Source organism: Thermobia domestica, chromosome 16 (assembly GCF_964235325.1).
Source record: "Thermobia domestica chromosome 16, izTheDome1.hap1.1, whole genome shotgun sequence".
In the NCBI taxonomy this organism is placed as follows: Eukaryota; Metazoa; Arthropoda; class Insecta; order Zygentoma; family Lepismatidae; genus Thermobia; species Thermobia domestica.
Window position 1 is genome coordinate 30102235 of NC_137469.1, and position 21394 is coordinate 30123628.

Consider the following 21394-nt stretch of genomic DNA (forward strand, 5'->3'; position numbering starts at 1 on the left):
GCTAAGGGCACTCAACCTGGCCAGTGCAAAACTGGATTGTAACCCTATTGAAATTTCAATGAACATGTTGGTAAAAGTTTCATTGAAATCGAACAAATAGATTCTTTCTACCTACCTTGTAATGATTTCAAGAGAATTCATATGTAATAAGGTTTCTACGTGATTAATAGATGACACAACTTTTGTTGTAGGCAGAGTTTAACTTCTGTTCAAGAGACTAGCTCTTGTATTGATAAAATACATCACTATTCATTAGAACGCTAAATAAGCTCTCAAAAGATTAACTTTTGTGCACTAAAATGTACTGTAATGCTGTGTTATTGTATTTTATCTTGAATACTCACAGTTGTTAACTTGCAATGTTCTTTTTAATATGTGGGAGGCATTATGAGCATCCTAATCAAAAATAGTATCCCGTATGACCCCCTCCCTCTCCCTCCCCTACAATCTCTGGAAGCCACAGGCATCACCCTCCACTCAGCAAACGGACCGATCATAATAATATCAGCCTACAAACCACACTACAATAACCGCAACCCTTTGGATCTGCAAGCTCTGCGTCAACTGGGACAACAGATTCTGCTAGGAGGAGACCTCAATAGCAAGCATCCGGCCCTTGAACTCCAACGTCTCAAATGCAAACGGAAGGATCTTACATCAAGCCCTAAATACTATAGATTTTACTCCCACGGCTCCAACGGAACCCACTCACTATCCAAGGAACGGCGGGATGCCTGACATACTGGACATGGTACTGACGGCGAACCTGGCAATCCTAGATGTACCCCAGGTTATCCAGGGACTCGACTCGGATCATCTACCTGTACTACAAACAATCGCAATAAGCTACCACTTCACAGCTCGAACTCTTCCAACCCTGCGCACAGCAGACTGGGACCACTACAGATCCTTGCTCAGCGACATGTTAGATACACGCCGGATAATAGAAACAACTGAAGACATAGAGGCCACCACTGCGTCCCTCACCGCAGCAATCAACTCAGCCTTTGCCATCGCATCTACCACCTCAACAACGACCCATCCAACACACCAGACCACTCCTGAAGAACGAGCCTTGATCCACCTGAAGCGTTGGGCCCGAAAGCAGTGGCAACATACTAAAATTCCCCAGTACAAAACACTTTGGAACCATCTTGTTTCCAGGGTCAGGAAAAGGCTTCTTCGAATAAAAATCAGAGACTGGAATCTCCACCTCCAGGAGCTAGAGGCACCCAGCAGGCAATTCTGGAAGTTAGTGAAAAAACATCACAAGACCAGCAGCTAACTCCAGAACACTAACACTTCAAACTCCACAAGGAATAATACATGAACCGGAAAAACAGGCAGAACTTTTCGCCCAGACCCTGGAAACCACCTTTCAGATCAACGCTACCAATACCTCAGCAATCACTTCTGCAACAGTATTCAGATCTTATCACCACATCCGAACAGAAGACCCACTTCCTCCAGAAGTCCTCACGACACCGAGGGAGATACAAGCAATCATCAAAAGGATCAACGCACACCGGGCTCCAGGTCTAGACCGAGTGACGCCGCAGGCACTGAAGCACCTCCCGAGAAAGGCCCTGGTCCTACTCTGTAAATTGTACAACGCCATAATGAGAACCGGACACTACCCAGAAGCCTGGAAAGAAGCAAAAGTCATAATGCTGGCCAAACCAGGAACGACAAGAACAAACCCGGCCAACTACCGCCCTATCAGCCTGCTCTCACATACCAGCAAGGTGTTTGAAAGAGTACTGCAGAGCAGACTACAGCAGTTCAACGAAGATCACGACATCATCCCGGACCACCAGTTCGGCTTCCGGAAAGGGCACTGCGCGGAACAGCAGCTGTTACGGGTGGTAGAGAAGATATGTGACAGATTCAACGAGGGAGGCCACACCTTGGGGCTTTTTCTCGACATAGAGAAAGCATTCGACAAGGTGTGGCACGAAGGACTCATCCACAAGATGATGCTCCAGGGAACTCCCCACTACCTTCTGAGGACCATCAAATCCTTTCTACAGGGAAGAACCTTTCGTGTCGCCCATGCAGGACACCTAACACCCCCCAGACCTATCCTAGCAGGAGTCCCCCAAGGATCTTGCCTATCCACAACCCTCTACGCCATGTACACGGCGGACATTCCCACAACCCCCAACACAGCGGTAGCAACATTTGCAGACGACACGGCAATCTTTGCCAGCCATGGAAACATCAGATACGCTCAACTATACCTTAGCCGACACGCCGAACTTCTCCAACGATGGACTGAAGAATGGAAGATTAAAGTCAGCCAACAGAAGACCTCCGTGGTAAACTTCACGAGAAACAGAAGAAGGGTTCACGTCAGGATCACCATGGCTGGAACACCCCTCCACAATAAAGAAGATGCCAAATATCTCGGAATAGTCCTGGACAGGAAGCTAACATTTGCACCACACATACATTCCATCACCAAGAAAGCCAGCCAACGCCATCAAGCCTTGCTACCGCTACTCCTCTCCCCCTCACTCACCCTGAAAACCAAACGCCACATCTATCAGATGAGCATTCGTCCCGTCATGATGTATGCCCACCCTGCATGGCAACACGCAGCAAACACGCACCTCAGACAATTACAAGTCATCCAGAACAGAGTAGCCAGGGCCATCACAGGACACTCGAGAGACACTCGCCTCGAACAATTACATGAAGATTTGGAACTCCCATTTCTACATGACTACCGAATCTACCGAACAGCCAACTTCTGGAGGACAATCAGAGCCTCGCCACACCAACACAGCCACCAGATGAACTGCAAAACCAAGAAGACAAATCTACAAGATGTCGCACCCCTAAAGAGCACAACAAATAACATGACATAGGAACAGCAAAAGAGGAGCGCGACAGTTGCGTCCTCTCTCACAACAAATACTGCAAGGCACACCTTACTGTATATTATATAAATAGTGTATTCTAGAAATAAATAATTAGTAGATCTGGGAGTACCTAGGAGTACCAGGCCTGGTTAATATTTTACGTAAGTGTATATATTGTGTGTATGTATATAGTCTATGTAAATTTGTGCTAATTCTTATTCATATTTTCTTTTAGCTTTGTAAATTTCTTGTATGCAATTAGCGAAACTTCTTATAGTTGGATACACTTCTCAGGGGAACGTGAGTCGTTGTAGTTGGAAATAGGAGAAGGAATTTTTTTTGCCGAGGTAAACTCATAGTCCCCGCTACCCGCAAGATGTTCCTGCGGCCGAGTTTTGCCTAACAGCTATAAAAAGAGGCGGAATTTGCAGTTAGGTCATTCTGAAAGGAATCCTCCAGAGTGATGGAGACTTGTTTCGTTCCTTTATGTTTCTCAGAGTAAGAGAAACCGTTTCACTAGAATATATAGGGAATTAATTTCTGACTTAGAAATGTTTGTTTTTCGGTAGAGGATAGGACTCGCGAATTAAGATATAATTTGAGTTAAATAAATCGGTTTTAAGATGTTTTTGGGATCGCGTAAGGAACTATCGTGAACATTCCTGGTAATTGAATATGGGGTTTTGTATAAGTAAGGCGCGAGGAGAAGTGTGTAGGAAAATTAGAGAATTTTCAGTCAGGATTAAATATTAAACAGTTTTTGCTCTCTCGTTTATTTAAGAACGAAGAGAGAATTGAGTAAGTGAACTAAGAGTTGTTCGCAGGGTGATAAATGGGTACCCGGTCTATTAATTGATATAAGATTCTTCTTAGGGATCTTAATACTTATTTTGAAGCGGAGTCTTGAAATATAGACGAAGCTGATAGAGTTTCCTACCACTTGATTTACCCTCGGATCCAGGTTACGGGTCCAAAATACCTTACCTAACCATATTCAAACCTAAGTTATTAGCTAGTTTTTTCCCAGTAAAGCAGTTCACATAAGAATGTTGCTTTACGCTTAGGGCAACTAGGCGAAGCATACTATGAATAATTAGTATAGCTGATAGAAAGAATTAAGGAGTAGATTTGTCAGCTTGGAAGAGAACGCGAGGCAAATTACTCCGCAGTCCAATCCCTTATTAGTGATAACATTATATATTCTAGAGCATTTTCATTTAAGGAATTAGGTAGGAATTTTTCTTGAGTGGGAGCAAATTAGAGAAAAGTAGACAACTTACTATTATTATTGAACCAAATCCAACTTTCTTAACAATCATCTAATAAATGGTTAATTATATAAAGAAAGGCTATGTTTTTCTAATTCCTAAAAAATCGTTCCCGGGAAGGGAAATCTCTAAAGTAGTCTTACCCTAGACGAGACTAATTAGATTATAATCGAGCTAATTTGAATGCAACCTCGCTTTCTCGATAAGTTAAAGGAAAAAGAGAAAGGAGGACAACCAGGTTAAGGGTTGATAAAAATCTTCTTCTTAGTATTAATATAAATTTATCCTTAATTATCCTATATTATGTAAATAGGAGGAAGGTAAAAATAGGGAGAGTAAGAAGGAGGGTTGCAATACGCACGCAAAACCACACGACAATCAACAAAACAAAAGTAAGGCAAGGGCTCCGGCCCGGTACTTAAAGCAACAAAGAAAAACCGTCAAGAAAAGTATGAGTATGAGTATGAGTATGAGTATGTGGTACTTTGTAATGAGAGAAAAATAACGTAATAAAAAAAATAGAATAATTTTTGCAAAGGAGATCGGCAACTCTTTCTATCAGAAAGGAAGTGGCTAATCCTTGTTAAATAAAAACTAAAAAAAATTCCAATGTAGGCTGTCTTAGTGAGGATTCTGGACTTTCGAAATGAAATGATATAAGATTTTCTAGCTTTATAATGAAGAGTCTCTGTTTTAACTCTTTACTTTGCAAACTTCCGAACTGATTTGATCTGATTATTTTATGTAGAGCCTCTTTTACAGCGAGGCTATATGAGAGGTGGACCTACAGATTAACGTAAAATCCGAACTTTATGAGCTCCCGCCAGGAATCGCACCCGAGACCTCCAACGCCAAAGGCTCGAACGCTAAGCGCTTAGCCGCGAGAGAGCCCTCAACTTCCGAACTATGCAATTATCGGAAGACTTATAGAACAGCTGTGTCCGTCTGGCTGTCTGTCGGCAGATAATAGATCAAGAACTGGGAGGCGATAACTAGAAGCTGTTTTCAGAAAACAATTTAGCGCCCAAAAATTTGTTTTCATCTTCCCCCTTACTACGCTATACAATCGTAAAGTGGTAGAAATATTCCACTTCCGTCTTCAATTTTGACCTCCATAGACCAAAACCGACAAGAATCAGATTTTTCGAATCGAGTCAACAATAATTCAGATCAAACAGAGTTAGATTTCAAGTTACCCTAATTCTATATTCAAATCGGAAGTGGGAGAAATAGACAATTTCCGGTTTCAACATGAACCGTCATAGTAGAAAAAATGTGGGAGAGTGAAAAACGGTTTTCTATAATCAATTCACCGTCTTAATAATAGATTGTAGTTTCGCTCTTATCTCTCTACTAAGACGGGAAATGGTAGGAATCTACCACAACTTCCGGTTTTCGATTTTGATCCCCATAGGGCAAGAATCGGATTTTCCTCATTGTTTCAGCGACATAATAATAGATTTCGTCTCTTACCCTAATTCTATGATCAAACCGGAAGTAGCAGAAATAGACCATTTCCTGTTTTTTGTCAATCATTATAGAACAGAAACGGTAATATATATCAAAAGTGGTTTTCTACCAAAAACAAAAAACAAAATGCCGTCTCAAAAGTAGATTCCGTTTCCATCATTATCCTATCCTAACTATATATAAAGCTACATGAACTGACATAAAATAACGGATACCATTTGACAGTGTTACTTTGCACATCAGGGGTAACTTTGCACAAAATATGAAAAGAGTTGCACAGTCTTCTGTTGGTAAGATCATGAACTGTAAAAAAAAAAAAAGCTTCATGGTGGTTAACATCAGTTCTAATTACTCGGAGGATTTGTTGTTGTAGAGATATGGAAAGCAGTCTTTGTAAAGGCCGACAAAATTTGAAACTTATCACCTACAATTATTTCAGTCAAAGTTAAGTCAGTTTCGTAGAATACTACTATGTATAATGGGACTTTGATACAATAGTTGAAACTGAAGTATGAACGTTTTAAAGTCAGAAAAAATAAAACTGGAAGAAGGCGGTTTCAGCCTCTGATCGGGGTTACTTTGCACCGGTCCAAAGTAACTTCTTAGATAGGAAATTATTATTGCTAGTACCTCCTGCCTTCTACTTTTAGGTAAATTTCCTATTTAGGTAGATGCCGGAATGGAGTTCTTGTTGGAAAATAAATTACGAACAGTGGCGGATCCAGAAAACTAGTTTGAGAGGGGCTTCATACCTTCACTCAGGAAAGCTTAGTTTTTTTTTCTTTCAGAAATCACCCAGACTTTTTTTGGGGGGGAGGGGGCTTGAAGCTTATACGCATAGGGATGACTAACATTAGATTTTTTTTTTAAAGAAATCATGCAATTTGGGTGGACTTCAGCCTGAAAGCACCAAACTCCGTAAATATTCCACTGATTACGTTTGGGGCGATATTCTTGTATACATAAAGAGCAACCAAGGGAAATCAATTCATGGGGATTTTTTTTCTGTTTCCGAGTTGGCAATTTTGTGGGGCATATGCTAAACTATCAGAATGTGGTTCCTGTGCCGGTACCAGAAAATACAAAATTTTCTTTACAAAAATCGGTAATTCATACTGATACCAGTACCATCATTCTAATATCAATATTTGTAGATGCATGTAGTTTTATGTAGGAAGTGAAATGTATAAATCCTGAAGGGAAAACATTGCACAGAAGCATTATGTTCGTATGTTTAATATACTTCTTTGGATGTTGTGCAAAGTATCCCCGGTAACAGTATGCACATATAGGGTAATTTTGCACCGAAGTTTATATTTCAATAATTATGGTCATAGTGAATGTTTACTAATGCACTTGAACGAATGTTTTCCTTATATATTTAGCTAATATATGTTTAAAATACGGTGTTCTAAATCATTACGTTTGTAAGTTACATGCGATTTTCTTTAAAATTCCTTAAATCTGCTGCAAAGTAACCCCGGACTTACGGTAGTTGACGTGGAAAGTTGAAATTCGGTATTGTTGTAGCTTTTTCGGACTAAAATACAGGAAAATTGTCAAAAGTTAATATTTTAAATTTTTAAGGGGCCCAAAGGGGGATGAAGAAATTCCCCATGTTATTTAAATGGATCTTTTTTTTTTTTTAACATACAATATCATAATTTAGGTAGTTGGAGTAAAAACTTGAAATTCTGTATGCTTGTACTTTTTCGTTAGCGTTAACTATGTAATTTAAATTCTTTAAAATTATAACTACTTATTAACTGTGACCAAATAATGTTCTTGGTAATGCTACACCGGACATACGGAAATCTGAAATTAATTGTTGGGCAATTGGATATGGAGGGTTTCCGGCTGAAAAAGTACTCCTATAAAAAATTACAAGTATAATTACCAGGTTTGAATTATGTATTAGTGCATTAATATTAAAATTATATACTTTAAATATTACATAGCTCATAAACATTTATATCTACTTGATAAATATAGAAGTACTAGTTCAATAAATATTTATTATACATGGTGTTTCAAAACGTTTCTGAGATAATTCCTGACACCAAGATAAAATGAAAAGTATAGATCAAGCTGGGTGCACAAATGCTTCCTTTCGGAGTTACAGGCTTTCGAAAACATGAAAAAATGAACTTTAAAGATTCATAGTTGCAATACTATGAGACCTAGGCGCAGGCGCGGATCCAGGGGGGCTATAAGGGCTGTAGCCCCTTGAAGCTCAGGTATACACTGGATAAAATGGGCTTCAATTCTGCTTTACACTTGATAAAGCAGCAAACTATGGTTTAGCCCCTCCCTTGATCATATCCTGGATCCGCCACTGCCTATGTGTAGTCGGGTCAAGATTTTATTTAGGAACTAGTATGTGCCGTATCCAAATATTCATGTTTCAGAATCCAGCGGCACTTCCACAACAATTTTTATAAAGGTGGTTGGTGAGTACTTCAAATTATATACCCGTGGCCAAACTGCTTCTATGAAAATTGTTGCATGAGTACCTTAGAATTCTGGAACATGAATTTTTGGATAGAGCACATAATAGTTCCTAAGTGAAGTCTTGACCCGGCTACGGTAGGTACCACAGTTTTGAAGCTACGGACCTTTAAAGTTCATTTTTTAATATTTTCGGCAGCCTATAACTCCGAAAGGAAACACTTGTGTAACCAAGTTGGTCTATACTTTTTGTCTTATCTTGGTGTCAGGAATCACTTCTCAAACGATGTCGGTGTTGTTTTGAAGCACCCTGTATATCACTGTTGATATATATATATATATATATATATATATATATATATATACCCTATATATATATATATACAGGGATATATATATACCCTATATGTGCATATATATATATATATATATATATATATCAACAGTGATATACAGGGTGCTTCAAAACAACACCGACACCGACATATATATACAAAAGAAAGATGTGAAGACTTTACATCAGTGTTGCCACAGTTTGTACAATTGTACCAAATTCAACCCTTTTTGTCATTCATAGGCCCGTTGGTACCACGCTGGCATGTTCAGCCCCTTTGATGAAAACAATTCTATCCAATTTAGCACCATTTAAGAAATACTTGTTACATTTTCAAAAGTGTCAGTAAGACTTTTCGTACATCTCACGTTATTCATACTGTGTATTGGACTCTTAAAAAATGCTGTCCTGAAAGTATACAGTCTATTATCCTCCTTCAGTTGTGAAATAACCAAAAATAAGGGTAGTAATTTATATTTTAGTATTTTATTATAACATACTGTTTACACACGGACTCGGAGATGATTAATTTGTTCCTCGTTTTATATATTTTTTCATATATAGCCATAATACCATTTTGGTTTATTGGTCACTTTGAAACAGAGGCAAGTTTGGTTTCCTTACAATACATACCGAAGATGATAACTGTTTTCCCTTTTTATTTTCGGCCCCTGTTATTCTTCATACGTGCAAGAAAAGTTTCATTTACTTCCACGGTTGTTTGGGATCCTCCTATTTCGATGTTTTTAAAAATTAATTTTTAAAAAGAGCACTTTCTTGATTTGGACTCTTGGAAGAGAGGGTGAGTGTTCTAGAACTTTACCTCTTTTAGTTTTGATGTTATAGAGTCATGCATTACACTGGCATAAAATAATGAATTCAGCCCTTTTTGTTTCAATTTGGTACTATTTTCAGCCCATCCTATAGCTAAAATGTGGCAACACTGGTAAAACATTTGAAGCCTTGTGAGCCAGACGAAGAGTGCCCGAGCGAAGCATCTGAAATATCGGAAAGAATTTCAGTTAGAAAGAACGTTACTTGTTGAATATTCTGTCAATCAAAATTGACTTTATTTGCTAACTTATCCTAAATTAATTTTATATTAAATTAATACTGAAAAAACGTAAAATCCAAAATAATTTCACTTACCGGAATTTGTTTTACAACAATACAACTATTGTGTTCACAAGAATAACGACTAGTTGTTCAACTTTTGGTGCCAAAAGATCCAAATGAGGACGAAGTTTATTGTAGTACCGTATGCAGAATGCGTGCATGAATGAGTGTCTGTCACTCAATACAGTATTCAGATGACGTGGTGGTGGTGTGATATAAGGATATATCACAATGTTCTTGGAATCGACTGGGAAGGCCTCATCATCCACGTTCAGCTTCGACTCGTTCTGCGACCATTAAGTCTTCAAGCTAGTAAGAAAAACCCTCAAAAAGAAACTGGTTTGAAAACGGTCCAGAACTCTTAAAGAATGGTTCTACAATCAACCACGCACATTCTTCACTCAGGGTATTCATCATCTTGTGAACCGTTGGAAATCTTGTTTGAAGTGGCATGGCAATTATATCAGAGATGTCATATACTTATGTATCATGCTTTACTTCTTCATATAAGTTCGAATATTCGAACCAATAAACAATTACAAAAACTGAAAGTCTCAGTTTCATATGTGTTCTGTTGTTTATACATAGAATTAAATCCGATTAAAACTAATCACTGAGCAAAACGATACGTTTATTGTAAAAATTAATAACGTATAACAGTTTCGCCAGCTATATCTAATATATAGTGTCTGATGAAGCCAAAGTGGATAGTGTCTGATGAAGCCAAAGTAGATAGTGTCTGATCAAGCCAAAGTGGATAGTGTCTGATGAAGCCAAAGTGGATAGTGTCTGATGAAGTCAAAGTAGATAGTGTCTGATGAAGCCAAAGTAGATAGTGTCTGATGAAGCCAAAGTAGATAGTGTCTGATGAAGCCAAAGTGGATAGTGTCTGATGAAGCCAAAGTGGATAGTGTCTGATGAAGCCAAAGTGGATAGTGTCTGATGAAGCCAAAGTAGATAGTGTCTGATGAAGTCAAAGTGGATAGTGTCTGATGAAGCCAAAGTGGATAGTGTCTGATGAAGTCAAAGTAGATAGTGTCTGATGAAGTCAAAGTAGATAGTGTCTGATCAAGCCAAAGTGGATAGTGTCTGATGAAGCCAAAGTGGATAGTGTCTGATGAAGTCAAAGTAGATAGTGTCTGATGAAGCCAAAGTAGATAGTGTCTGATGAAGCCAAAGTGGATAGTGTCTGATGAAGCCAAAGTGGATAGTGTCTGATGAAGCCAAAGTAGATAGTGTCTGATGAAGTCAAAGTAGATAGTGTCTGATAAAGCCAAAGTGGATAGTGTCTGATGAAGCCAAAGTGGATAGTGTCTGATGAAGCCAAAGTGGATAGTGTCTGATGAAGTCAAAGTAGATAGTGTCTGATGAAGCCAAAGTGGATAGTGTCTGATGAAGTCAAAGTAGATAGTGTCTGATGAAGCCAAAGTGGATAGTGTCTGATGAAGCCAAAGTGGATAGTGTCTGATGAAGCCAAAGTGGATAGTGTCTGATGAAGCCAAAGTGGATAGTCTCTGATGAAGTCAAAGTAGATAGTGTCTGATGAAGCCAAAGTGGATAGTGTCTGATGAAGTCAAAGTGGATAGTGTCTGATGAAGCCAAAGTGGATAGTGTCTGATGAAGTCAAAGTAGATAGTGTCTGATGAAGCCAAAGTGGATAGTGTCTGATGAAGCCAAAGTGGATAGTGTCTGATGAAGTCAAAGTAGATAGTGTCTGATGAAGCCAAAGTAGATAGTGTCTGATGAAGTCAAAGTAGATAGTGTCTGATGAAGCCAAAGTGGATAGTATCTGATGAAGCCAAAGTGGATAGTGTCTGATGTAGTCAAAGTAGATAGTGTCTGATGAAGTCAAAGTAGATAGTGTCTGATGAAGCCAAAGTGGATAGTGTCTGATGAAGCCAAAGTGGATAGTGTCTGATGAAGCCAAAGTAGATAGTGTCTGATGAAGTCAAAGTAGATAGTGTCTGATGAAGCCAAAGTGGATAGTGTCTAATGAAGCCAAAGTAGATAGTGTCTGATGAAGCCAAAGTAGATAGTGTCTGATGAAGCCAAAGTAGATAGTGTCTGATGAAGCCAAAGTGGATAGTGTCTGATGAAGCCAAAGTAGATAGTGTCTGATGAAGTCAAAGTAGATAGTGTCTGATGAAGCCAAAGTAGATAGTGTCTGATGAAGTCAAAGTAGATAGTGTCTGATGAAGTCAAAGTGGATAGTGTCTGATGAAACCAAAGTGGATAGTGTCTGATGAAGCCAAAGTGGATAGTGTCTGATGAAGTCAAAATGGATAGTGTCTGATGAAGTCAAAGTAGATAGTGTCTGATGAAGTCAAAGTGGATAGTGTCTGATGAAGCCAAAGTGGATAGTGTCTGATGAAGCGAAAGTGGATAGTGTCTGATGAAGTCAAAGTAGATAGTGTCTGATGAAGCCAAAGTGGATAGTGTCTGATGAAGTCAAAGTGGATAGTGTCTGATGAAGTCAAAGTGGATAGTCTCTGATGAAGTCAAAGTGGATAGTGTCTGATGAAGCCAAAGTGGATAGTGTCTGATGAAGCCAAAGTAGATAGTGTCTGATGAAGTCAAAGTAGATAGTGTCTGATGAAGCCAAAGTGGATAGTGTCTGATGAAGCCAAAGTGGATAGTGTCTGATGAAGCCAAAGTGGATAGTGTCTGATGAAGTCAAAGTAGATAGTGTCTGATGAAGCCAAAGTGGATAGTTCTGATGAAGCCAAAGTGGATAGTGTCTGATGAAGCCAAAGTAGATAGTGTCTGATGAAGTCAAAGTAGATAGTGTCTGATGAAGTCAAAGTGGATAGTGTCTGATGAAACCAAAGTGGATAGTGTCTGATGAAGCCAAAGTGGATAGTGTCTGATGAAGTCAAAGTGGATAGTGTCTGATGAAGTCAAAGTGGATAGTGTCTGATGAAGCCAAAGTGGATAGTGTCTAATGAAGTCAAAGTAGATAGTGTCTGATGAAACCAAAGTGGATAGTGTCTGATGAAGCCAAAGTGGATAGTGTCTGATGAAGCCAAAGTGGATAGTGTCTGATGAAGCCAAAGTGGATAGTGTCTAATGAAGCCAAAGTGGATAGTGTCTGATGAAGCCAAAGTAGATAGTGTCTGATGAAGCCAAAGTGGATAGTGTCTGATGAAGTCAAAGTAGATAGTGTCTGATGAAGCCAAAGTGGATAGTGTCTGATGAAGTCAAAGTAGATAGTGTCTAATGAAGTCAAAGTAGATAGTGTCTGATGAAACCAAAGTGGATAGTGTCTGATGAAGCCAAAGTGGATAGTGTCTGATGAAACCAAAGTGGATAGTGTCTGATGAAGCCAAAGTGGATAGTGTCTAATGAAGCCAAAGTGGATAGTGTCTGATGAAGCCAAAGTGGATAGTGTCTGATGAAGCCAAAGTGGATAGTGTCTGATGAAGCCAAAGTGGATAGTGTCTGATGAAGCCAAAGTGGATAGTGTCTAATGAAGCCAAAGTGGATAGTGTCTAATGAAGCCAAAGTGGATAGTGTCTAATGAAACCAAAGTGGATAGTGTCTGATGAAGCCAAAGTGGATAGTGTCTAATGAAGCCAAAGTGGATAGTGTCTGATGAAGCCAAGTGGATAGTGTCTGATGAAGTCAAAGTGGATAGTGTCTGATGAAGCCAAGTGGATAGTTAGTGAAAGTGTTACACGTTAATAATTTTTACAATAAATGTATTGTTTTGCTCAGCGAGCAGTTTAAAGTCTGCTAAAGCAAAGCTTGTACGTGGAAAATACATAAAATGAATATAACTGCTTACTCCAGCTTTGAAATTGCATTTAACTTACAAATATTTTCTGATTAAGGCAATGATAAATAACCGAGTCTGTAACAAGATTGCTAATACATTTCTAACAATGAGAATAACATACAAACAATCAGTTTTCCACTACAACTACTCGCATGAACTAGAATCAAATTTATAGCTGTTTGGAGTAGATATAAGCTCTCCACCACAGAACCGCTTTCCTCGAATAAAGTAATGAATGCGATTCATTGAATATGCTAAATACTTAATAAATGAGTAAATTAATATTCATAGTAGTTGAAAAATACTGAATAATAAACGTGTAAAAATAATTTTGATATTCAAGTGTGTTTATTAAAAAAATAGATAATTTTATGTTTCTTTTTATCCAATTAGGATCCGAAGCTTTCAAATTGGCTGTCTGAAGTGATGAAACATGAGGATCAACAGGAAAGATACGAAACTCATGTACGAGGGAAGAAAATATATTTTAGTCAACGAGTGGAAGACGACAAATATGTCCACCAGATGAAAACGGTAAGCATATCTTGATCTTATATATTAATGAAAGTAGGAAATAACCGAATTTTTTAACACACCAAATCCTTCTGTAGGCGCGAATTCAATAATACACGAACAGTAAAAATTGGATGACTAGATCGGGATTTGAACTCGGGATCTTCGGTACACCGTGCCGATACATTAATTACTACGCCACGTAATCCGCTTCCCAGAGCAGCCCAGGCCCGTGCTGGCCCACCGGGACACGTCCCGGTGCGCCCTCCGAAATATCATAGTATGAATAAAGATACAAGTTTTTAGTAATAAATTCTTACAGTTTTATTAGTAAAGAACCCGTGAAAGGTGCAGTGCGCCCTTTACATTAGGCGCCCTTCCGAGACCATATCAAAGATGAACGATTTTATTTACTCTTCTGTATAGCACAGTTCTATACAATAAATACATACAGTTACTATTGGTAAAGAACCCGTGAAAGGTACAGTGCGCCCTTTACATAAGGCGCCCTTCGAAACATCACATTATAGGTAAGTAGTTTTAGTTATCCTGTATACCAGCTTTGTATAATAAATTCAAATACTGACTGGTAGTACAGAACCTGTGAAGAATACAAGGCGCCCTTTACATAAGATGCCCTGCGAAATATCACATTATTTTTTTATTTTATTCTTCTGTATTTCAGTTTTGTATTATGAATTCATACACAATTCATAGTTGATATTGTCAGAGAACAGGTAAAGAGTACAAAAATATTATAAAGTTATATATCTATAAAACGAAACAATGTGATACATCAAGAATAGTTCCGATAGTCAAATGTACGATGCATTTATGTTATACTACAGTGACACTAGTCTCTAATTTACGATTTTTACGATATCGAAGCTTTCATAGTCTTAATATGCATCCATATATCCGAGCATATTGATTGTCCCTATGTGTTTTGCAACAGTGTTCGGATAATCAGTACCTGTTGTATTTCTGAAATATAGCTGTATTTATTTCCATAAAATGTAGCCTTCCTGTCACCACGGCATGGCGCGTCCTCAGGTTGTGGATCGAGGAGAAGGTCTCTAGATACAGAGGTTAGTTAGCTGCGAATATACTGAGTAAGCAGTTGCGGACAGACAAGGGGTGATAATCCAGCTTGAGAATTTGGTGTGAGGCTAACAACCTCATCCTGTAAAAAAGGGATTGTTCAGATAAATTCGGAGAATCCTCGGATCAGAACTGATAACATGGCACGAACTCAGCAAAGTAAAATCGACATGAGATTTGGAACAAGAATATTAGAAGTCTCTATAGGAAAGGCGAATTAAGATTGTAGCGAATGTATTTAGAAATAGAGGATAGACCTAGTGGGATATCAGGAATTTAGATGAGAAGGAAATGAAGGAATCAAGTCGGGAAATTTTACGTTCTTTTACGGGGAACAAATTAAAAATTACTAACTAGAAGGGCTTTCCGTTCACAAACGAATACGTAATATCAGCAATTACGTAGGTTGAATTTGTTAATGATAGATTTTCTTTTACTTCTCTTAACGGTCGGTGGTGTAATATTATTGTTTTAAATGCACATGCCCCAATAGAAAATAAAGATGGCGATAAAAAATACAGTTTTTACGAAAGAATAGAACGGGTATTTGATCATCTCCTGCAATACCATATGAAAATTCTATTAGGCGGTTTAAATTCGAAGGTAGGACGAGAGGGTATTTTCAAATCGATTATAGGGAATAAATATTTTCATAAGGAAGGTTGTGACAACGGCGTTAGACTCGTGAAATGTGCAATATCCACAAACCTTATCGTGAAGATTACAAAATTCCAACATCGTGAAATTCATAAATATACCTGGACTTCGTCAGATGGGAAAACACATATTCAAACTGATCATGTTTTAGTAGACAGAAAAGAACAGCCTAGCACAACTGATGTTCGGTCGTTCAGAGGAGTTGATTGTGATAGTAAGAGACAGACTATCGTTGAATAAAGGAAATATTCAATATCTGAAAACGGAGCGGTTTATTTTTTTTAAAAAATAGAGGAGAATCAGGTGAGAGGGGAGCCAGATTGAAGTATCGAATAGATTCTCGGTTTTAGAAAGTTCGGAGTGCACTAGTGTTTAAGATACTTGATTGAAATTAGAGATAACATTAAAATTTCAGCAAAAGAAATATTGGAGCACGCAGAAATACGTAGGAACAAACCATGGTTCAACCAGGAATGTACTAAAGTAGCCGAGAAGAGAAAACAGAAAAAACTGTGTTGGCTAGAAAATTCGAACGAAATAACTGCATAAAATTTCATTGTCATCTGCCAGAAAACTTCTAGAACAAAGAAACGCGACTTTTAAAAGTTAAAATTAATTAACTTGAAGATAATTGTGAAAACAAGAACATTCGGGACATGTATAAATGCATCAACGAACTTAAGAAAGGCTATCAACTTCGTGCTTATATATTAAAGAAACCTAAAGGAGCAGTTCTCACTGATACAGATAGCATCTTAAATAGATGGACAGATTTCTTTGACGATTTGCTTAACACATAGCCAAAAAATAATGCGCGTGTAGAAAGTGAAATGCATGCAGCATAACCATATATTCCAGAACCTAACCAGACAGAAATAGAAATCGCCATTTTAAAAAATTAAACACACATCTCCGGGTGTAGACGAAATTCTGGTTGACTTAATTTTAGCTGGAAGGGAAAAATTGTAGAGCAAGATACACAAACTGATTCTCTTATCTGGAACAAGGAGGAATTACCACAAGAGTGAAGAAAACCAATCATTGTTCCAGTTCAGAAGAAAAGCAACAAAACAGATTTAATAATTATCGAGGCATTTCTTTTCTGTCAACATCCAATAAATCCTCTTAAACATTGTATTAGCAAGATTGACTCCATGCGCAGATGAAATTATTGGAGATCATCAGCCCGGATTTAGGTAAAATCGATCAACTATCGACCAGATATTTACTATTCGACTAATACTTGAAAAGAAAGAGAGAATACAACATCCTGGCACATCAATTATTGACTTTAGACTCTGGTAGGGGGGAAACATTGTATAACATGCTTACAGAATTTGCAATACCGACAAAGGTAGATTAATTAAGATATGTTTAAATGAATCCCAAAGTAAGGTTCGAGTAGAGAAATTCTTGTTCACGCTCTTTCACGTTGAGAATCACCTGAAACAAGGAGATGCGTTGTCGTCATAATTATTTAACTTGTTCTGGAGAACACTATAAGGAAAATCAAAGACAGCAATCAGGTCCTACAGCTGAATTGTATTTGCCAGGTTATGGCATATGCTGATGATGTAAATTTAATAGGGAATGATAGAATAATAGAAAGGAATGCAGAAATCTTAATTAACGATTGCAGGGATATAACCTTAAAAGTAAATGCAGAGAAAACTAAATAAATGGAAGTTTGTCGGAATCGTAATACTGCATTTTATGGATGCGTTAAAATACCAACTTATATTTTCTTTCAACAAAGTGCATACTTTCAAATATCTAGAATCATTATTAACAGACCAAAGCCATAATCATTTAAAAAATTGATGTCAACTGAAAGCAGGGATTTCGTGCTATTATTCAGTTAAAAATCTTTTGTTGTCGATAATTCTGTTGAGGCATTTGTAGCTCAAAATGTAAAATGATAATCATGCCTGTTGTGCTGTATGGTTGTGAAACATGGTCACTGACTATGAGGGAAAATCGCAAGCTGAAAGTATTTGAAAACAAGATTCTTAAACCAATATTCGAACTCCAAAAGGAACGGGAATGGGGAAAGGCGGAAACTTCATAAGGAGGAACTGCATAATTTTATACCGTTTACCAAACATTATTATGATCATCAAGTCTAGGAGGCTCAAATTGTCAGGTTATGTAGCCAGAATGGAAGAAATTAGAAACTCTTTCGAAGTTATAACTGGAAATCCAAATAGGAAAATGACCGTTAGGAAGACCGAGGCGCAGATGGGAAGACAATATTAAAAAGGTTCTCGCAGAGATTGAAATATAAAGTAGAAACTGGGTTGATTTTTCTAAGGACAGAAATCAATGGAGAGCGTTTGTAAACGCGACAATGAGCCTCTTGCGTCCATAGGCATGCTATATTAAGTTCTTGATATAATTAGCTTCTTTTTATTTGACAGAAATGTTATTACAAGAAATTAAAGTTTTTCGCTAGTAAAGAGGATTTCGATTCGAGGTTAGCTATTTACGTTAATACTAAAACAAGTTTGGTGGTGATTTTGATATAAAATGGCACCCATACTTTCTTTCAAAGTCTCTCTCTCTCTCTCTCTCTCTCTATATATATATATATATATATATATATATATATATATATATATATATATATATATATACATTCCTGTTTGTATGGGTGCCCTTTTAGTAGACTTGTCCACCGCCCTCATTAGTATCCCAGCACGGCCCTGGAGCAGCCATATACTCTCTCTCTTACTTAGATCACAGGACCTGTACCACAACCTAGTATTGTGCTTGGACAATCCAGTGTCCATATCCAGTGTTCAGTGTTCAGTTCGGGCCCTGGTCCAATCATTCACTTTTCACTCTTTGTGTATGTCTTGTTCTTGTTAGTTTATGGAGATTTAAATTCATAGTTCGATTTATTTTCCCATAACAGTTGCTTCTTCACTTAATTCCAGCTATTGATATATTAAGGTACTTAAAGTTTTAAAAATGTGACAGGAAAAGATGAGAAGAGCCGTTTGTATATTTATATTCAGTTTTTGGAAGAATCTTTCATAAAATCTTTGTACATACGTACACAGAAAAAAGAAATGTGGTTTTAAAGCAGGTGTTAAAACAACTCCTTAAGGTTACCACTAAACTATTAATTTTTATTTTTATATTTAAAAAATGATTTTCATTACGATCTGACGATGAGCAATACCTTCTCTTTGGTTAAAAGACTTACTTACATATTATTGAGATGCTGATGAAAAGAATGGTGCAGTCTGTATACTACTGATAGCTATGAGAGGATATTGACGGAAAATTAAAAGGAAGTATTCCAAGTGAACTAAAAGGTTATGACCAGTACATGCGTGGATTGCGTTGGTAGATACGAAAGTTAGGAATCAGAGTTATATCTATGTACAACAACGGTGCGTTCGTACACTTCAAACGGGTGGTCCAAAGTGGGTACGCATAGCGAGGTAAGGTTGCAAATTGGTCTACAAGGTCACGTACTGTTGGATGAACGAGATCGATCTGATTTGTGATATAGCATAGGCGAAGATGATAGAGGTGCGGCAAAAAAGTTGGAAATTGTGCCGACTATAGATTTATATAGTGCGGGATATCAAAAGGTAGAGAGTAAGCCAAACGTAGCGTATGTCATTCTAGAACTTTTAGTCGCTCTTAGAAGTTCGGGTGCGCTGATAGCCAGGCAAGAGGATCATGTACGAGTGCTGGGCGCACAATAAGCAGTGGGAATTTGGTATTAAGATATCAGGTTGCACTTTTAAGGTTTCGTAAAAGTTCAAACGGTGACGGATATTATTTTCCAGTAGCGTCAGATAAGGTTTCCAGGTCATATGCTTGTCAAATGTTACACTCCGATACTTGAGACTGTTTTGAAGTGATATTGGAGAGCCAAAAATAGATAACCGTAAATGTTCAACGTTTCGGCTGGTACAGTATTTATTCTTTTTAAGACCAAAGAGAGTCATTTGGAACTTATTAGAATTGAGCTTTAAAATTCTCTTGAAGACTACGGACCAGGTTATGAGTTTGTCCAAAGCTGGTTGGAGGATTTCATTAATATGGTCAATAAAAAATCCTAGGAAACAGTATATAATATAATTAGTAAACTGTAATGCATATAGTGGAAGCTAAGGTTGAGGCATGTATGCGACATGCATGATATATTTTAAAGCAGACAGTCCAGAACCTTGCGGTACACCGGCATGGAGTTGAAAATGACGACATTGTGCCAAATTAATCTTAATGACAGCCTGGCGCTAATGAAGAAAATTAGTGATGAGACGTACATACGGTAGTGGAAGAAGATTTTTCAGTTTGAATATTAAGCCTTCATGTTAAACTGTATCAAAGGCTTTTTCAATGTCAGATGAGATCAAATGAGATAGATGCTAAAGAACGGGCGGAATCCCGCTTGCGTGGTTGGTAACATATCTTCGGCTTATGTGTTATTTTCGCAGTCTTGTGCCCTATCAAAAACTGACAATAAGAATAATTTATATTAGTTCTTATTTTTGCTATAAGCAAAGCTTTACGCGTTATATTTGACATTCATACCGTGTGTTACATTTTCTGCAACCCTTCACGTAGTATAGTGAGCGTATGAATCCATTGACTGACTTAATGATGTATAAGGGTTGAATCTTGAAATTCTGTACAAATATTTCTGTTGATCTTCGTATATTCTAAATGGATTTGTTTCTATTTCGGATAAGAATATATGAAGTACAATACTTATGAATACTTGTATGTAAAACTTTTGTGTTCACGTGTACATGTATTTTCCTTTAAGTACATTTCTCTTATATGAATGTACGTTTCTCTTCCGTTGCAGGATTTAATAGATGATGACGAGAATGAGTTACAGGAATATAGAATATTGTTTGCCATATCATTGCCTGTTTTTGACAGACGAGACGTGGACGAACAAAATAGGGTAAGTATTTTTGAAGCTAATTCTTATAAAATATGAAGTTTAATGAAGGTATTCAATATAATGTATCGATAGATTCTTCCAGTGGCTTCTCTCACGACACACTTTTGTATCACGCAGTCCCATAAAGTGTGTCGCAAAATTGTAGGATTTAAATATTATGAAGCATTTAGTAATTTGTTAACATTAATTTTGAGACAAGACTGTACTAGTTAGCCGTTCCAGTAACACCAACAATACTCAGCACTACATAAAATCACTACTTTATTTCATTCATTGGTTGGATTTGAATTCGTATCCCGTCCAGTAGCCAGTCTATATGAAACGAGAACCTATAACAGCTTTAAGAGGGATCCGAAACACATAAGATGCCTCCAAGGATCGAACTTGTATCTTCCGTGCCAAAGGCGCGTACGCTAAGCACATAACCAAAAAATTCCAGTAGTTTATAGAAACTAATATGCTTATACTATTAAAATTTACATTATTAATAACAAGAATTTTAGGAATGATCCGAAAAAAAAAGGATCAAAAGATTGCGATCTTGGCCAATAATTAGTTTTTGGATCAGGAGGCCACAAAAGTTTTGAACGGCCCTTAAATCGAGTTTTCATATTTTCTACGGAATAAGCACATCATGTTGAGTTAAGTGATAATTTGGGTTTGGCTACACTATATGTAGTTCTCCAGATATAAGGTGTATAAGAAAATTTTTGTTTGAAATATATTGGATGTTTTGATCCAAAATAAAAGCAAATAAATAAGTCGTGATGTCGCATACTTTCAGTAAAGTTTGTCGTCAATCAGAAAAGGTTGGGAACCACTGGATTAATCCACTGACAGTTTTTACGAAATTGTTGCATTTTCTTACATTTTATTTCATTTATAGCACAATAGGTATACATATAATATAATGGG

At 37.5% G+C, this 21394-nt stretch overlaps 1 protein-coding gene across 2 annotated transcripts in view; it reads left to right on the top strand.

The window, feature by feature from the left end:
- Positions 1 to 21394, top strand: part of LOC145672965 (voltage-dependent calcium channel subunit alpha-2/delta-3-like) — a 166409-nt gene that overhangs the window by 70858 nt on the left and 74157 nt on the right. For both annotated transcript variants that reach the window (XM_081742231.1, XM_081742232.1), the window contains exons 10-11: positions 13669 to 13809; positions 20378 to 20479. In XM_081742231.1, coding sequence (XP_081598357.1) covers positions 13669 to 13809; positions 20378 to 20479 — 243 coding nt within the window. The remainder of the gene's footprint in view (positions 1 to 13668; positions 13810 to 20377; positions 20480 to 21394) is intronic.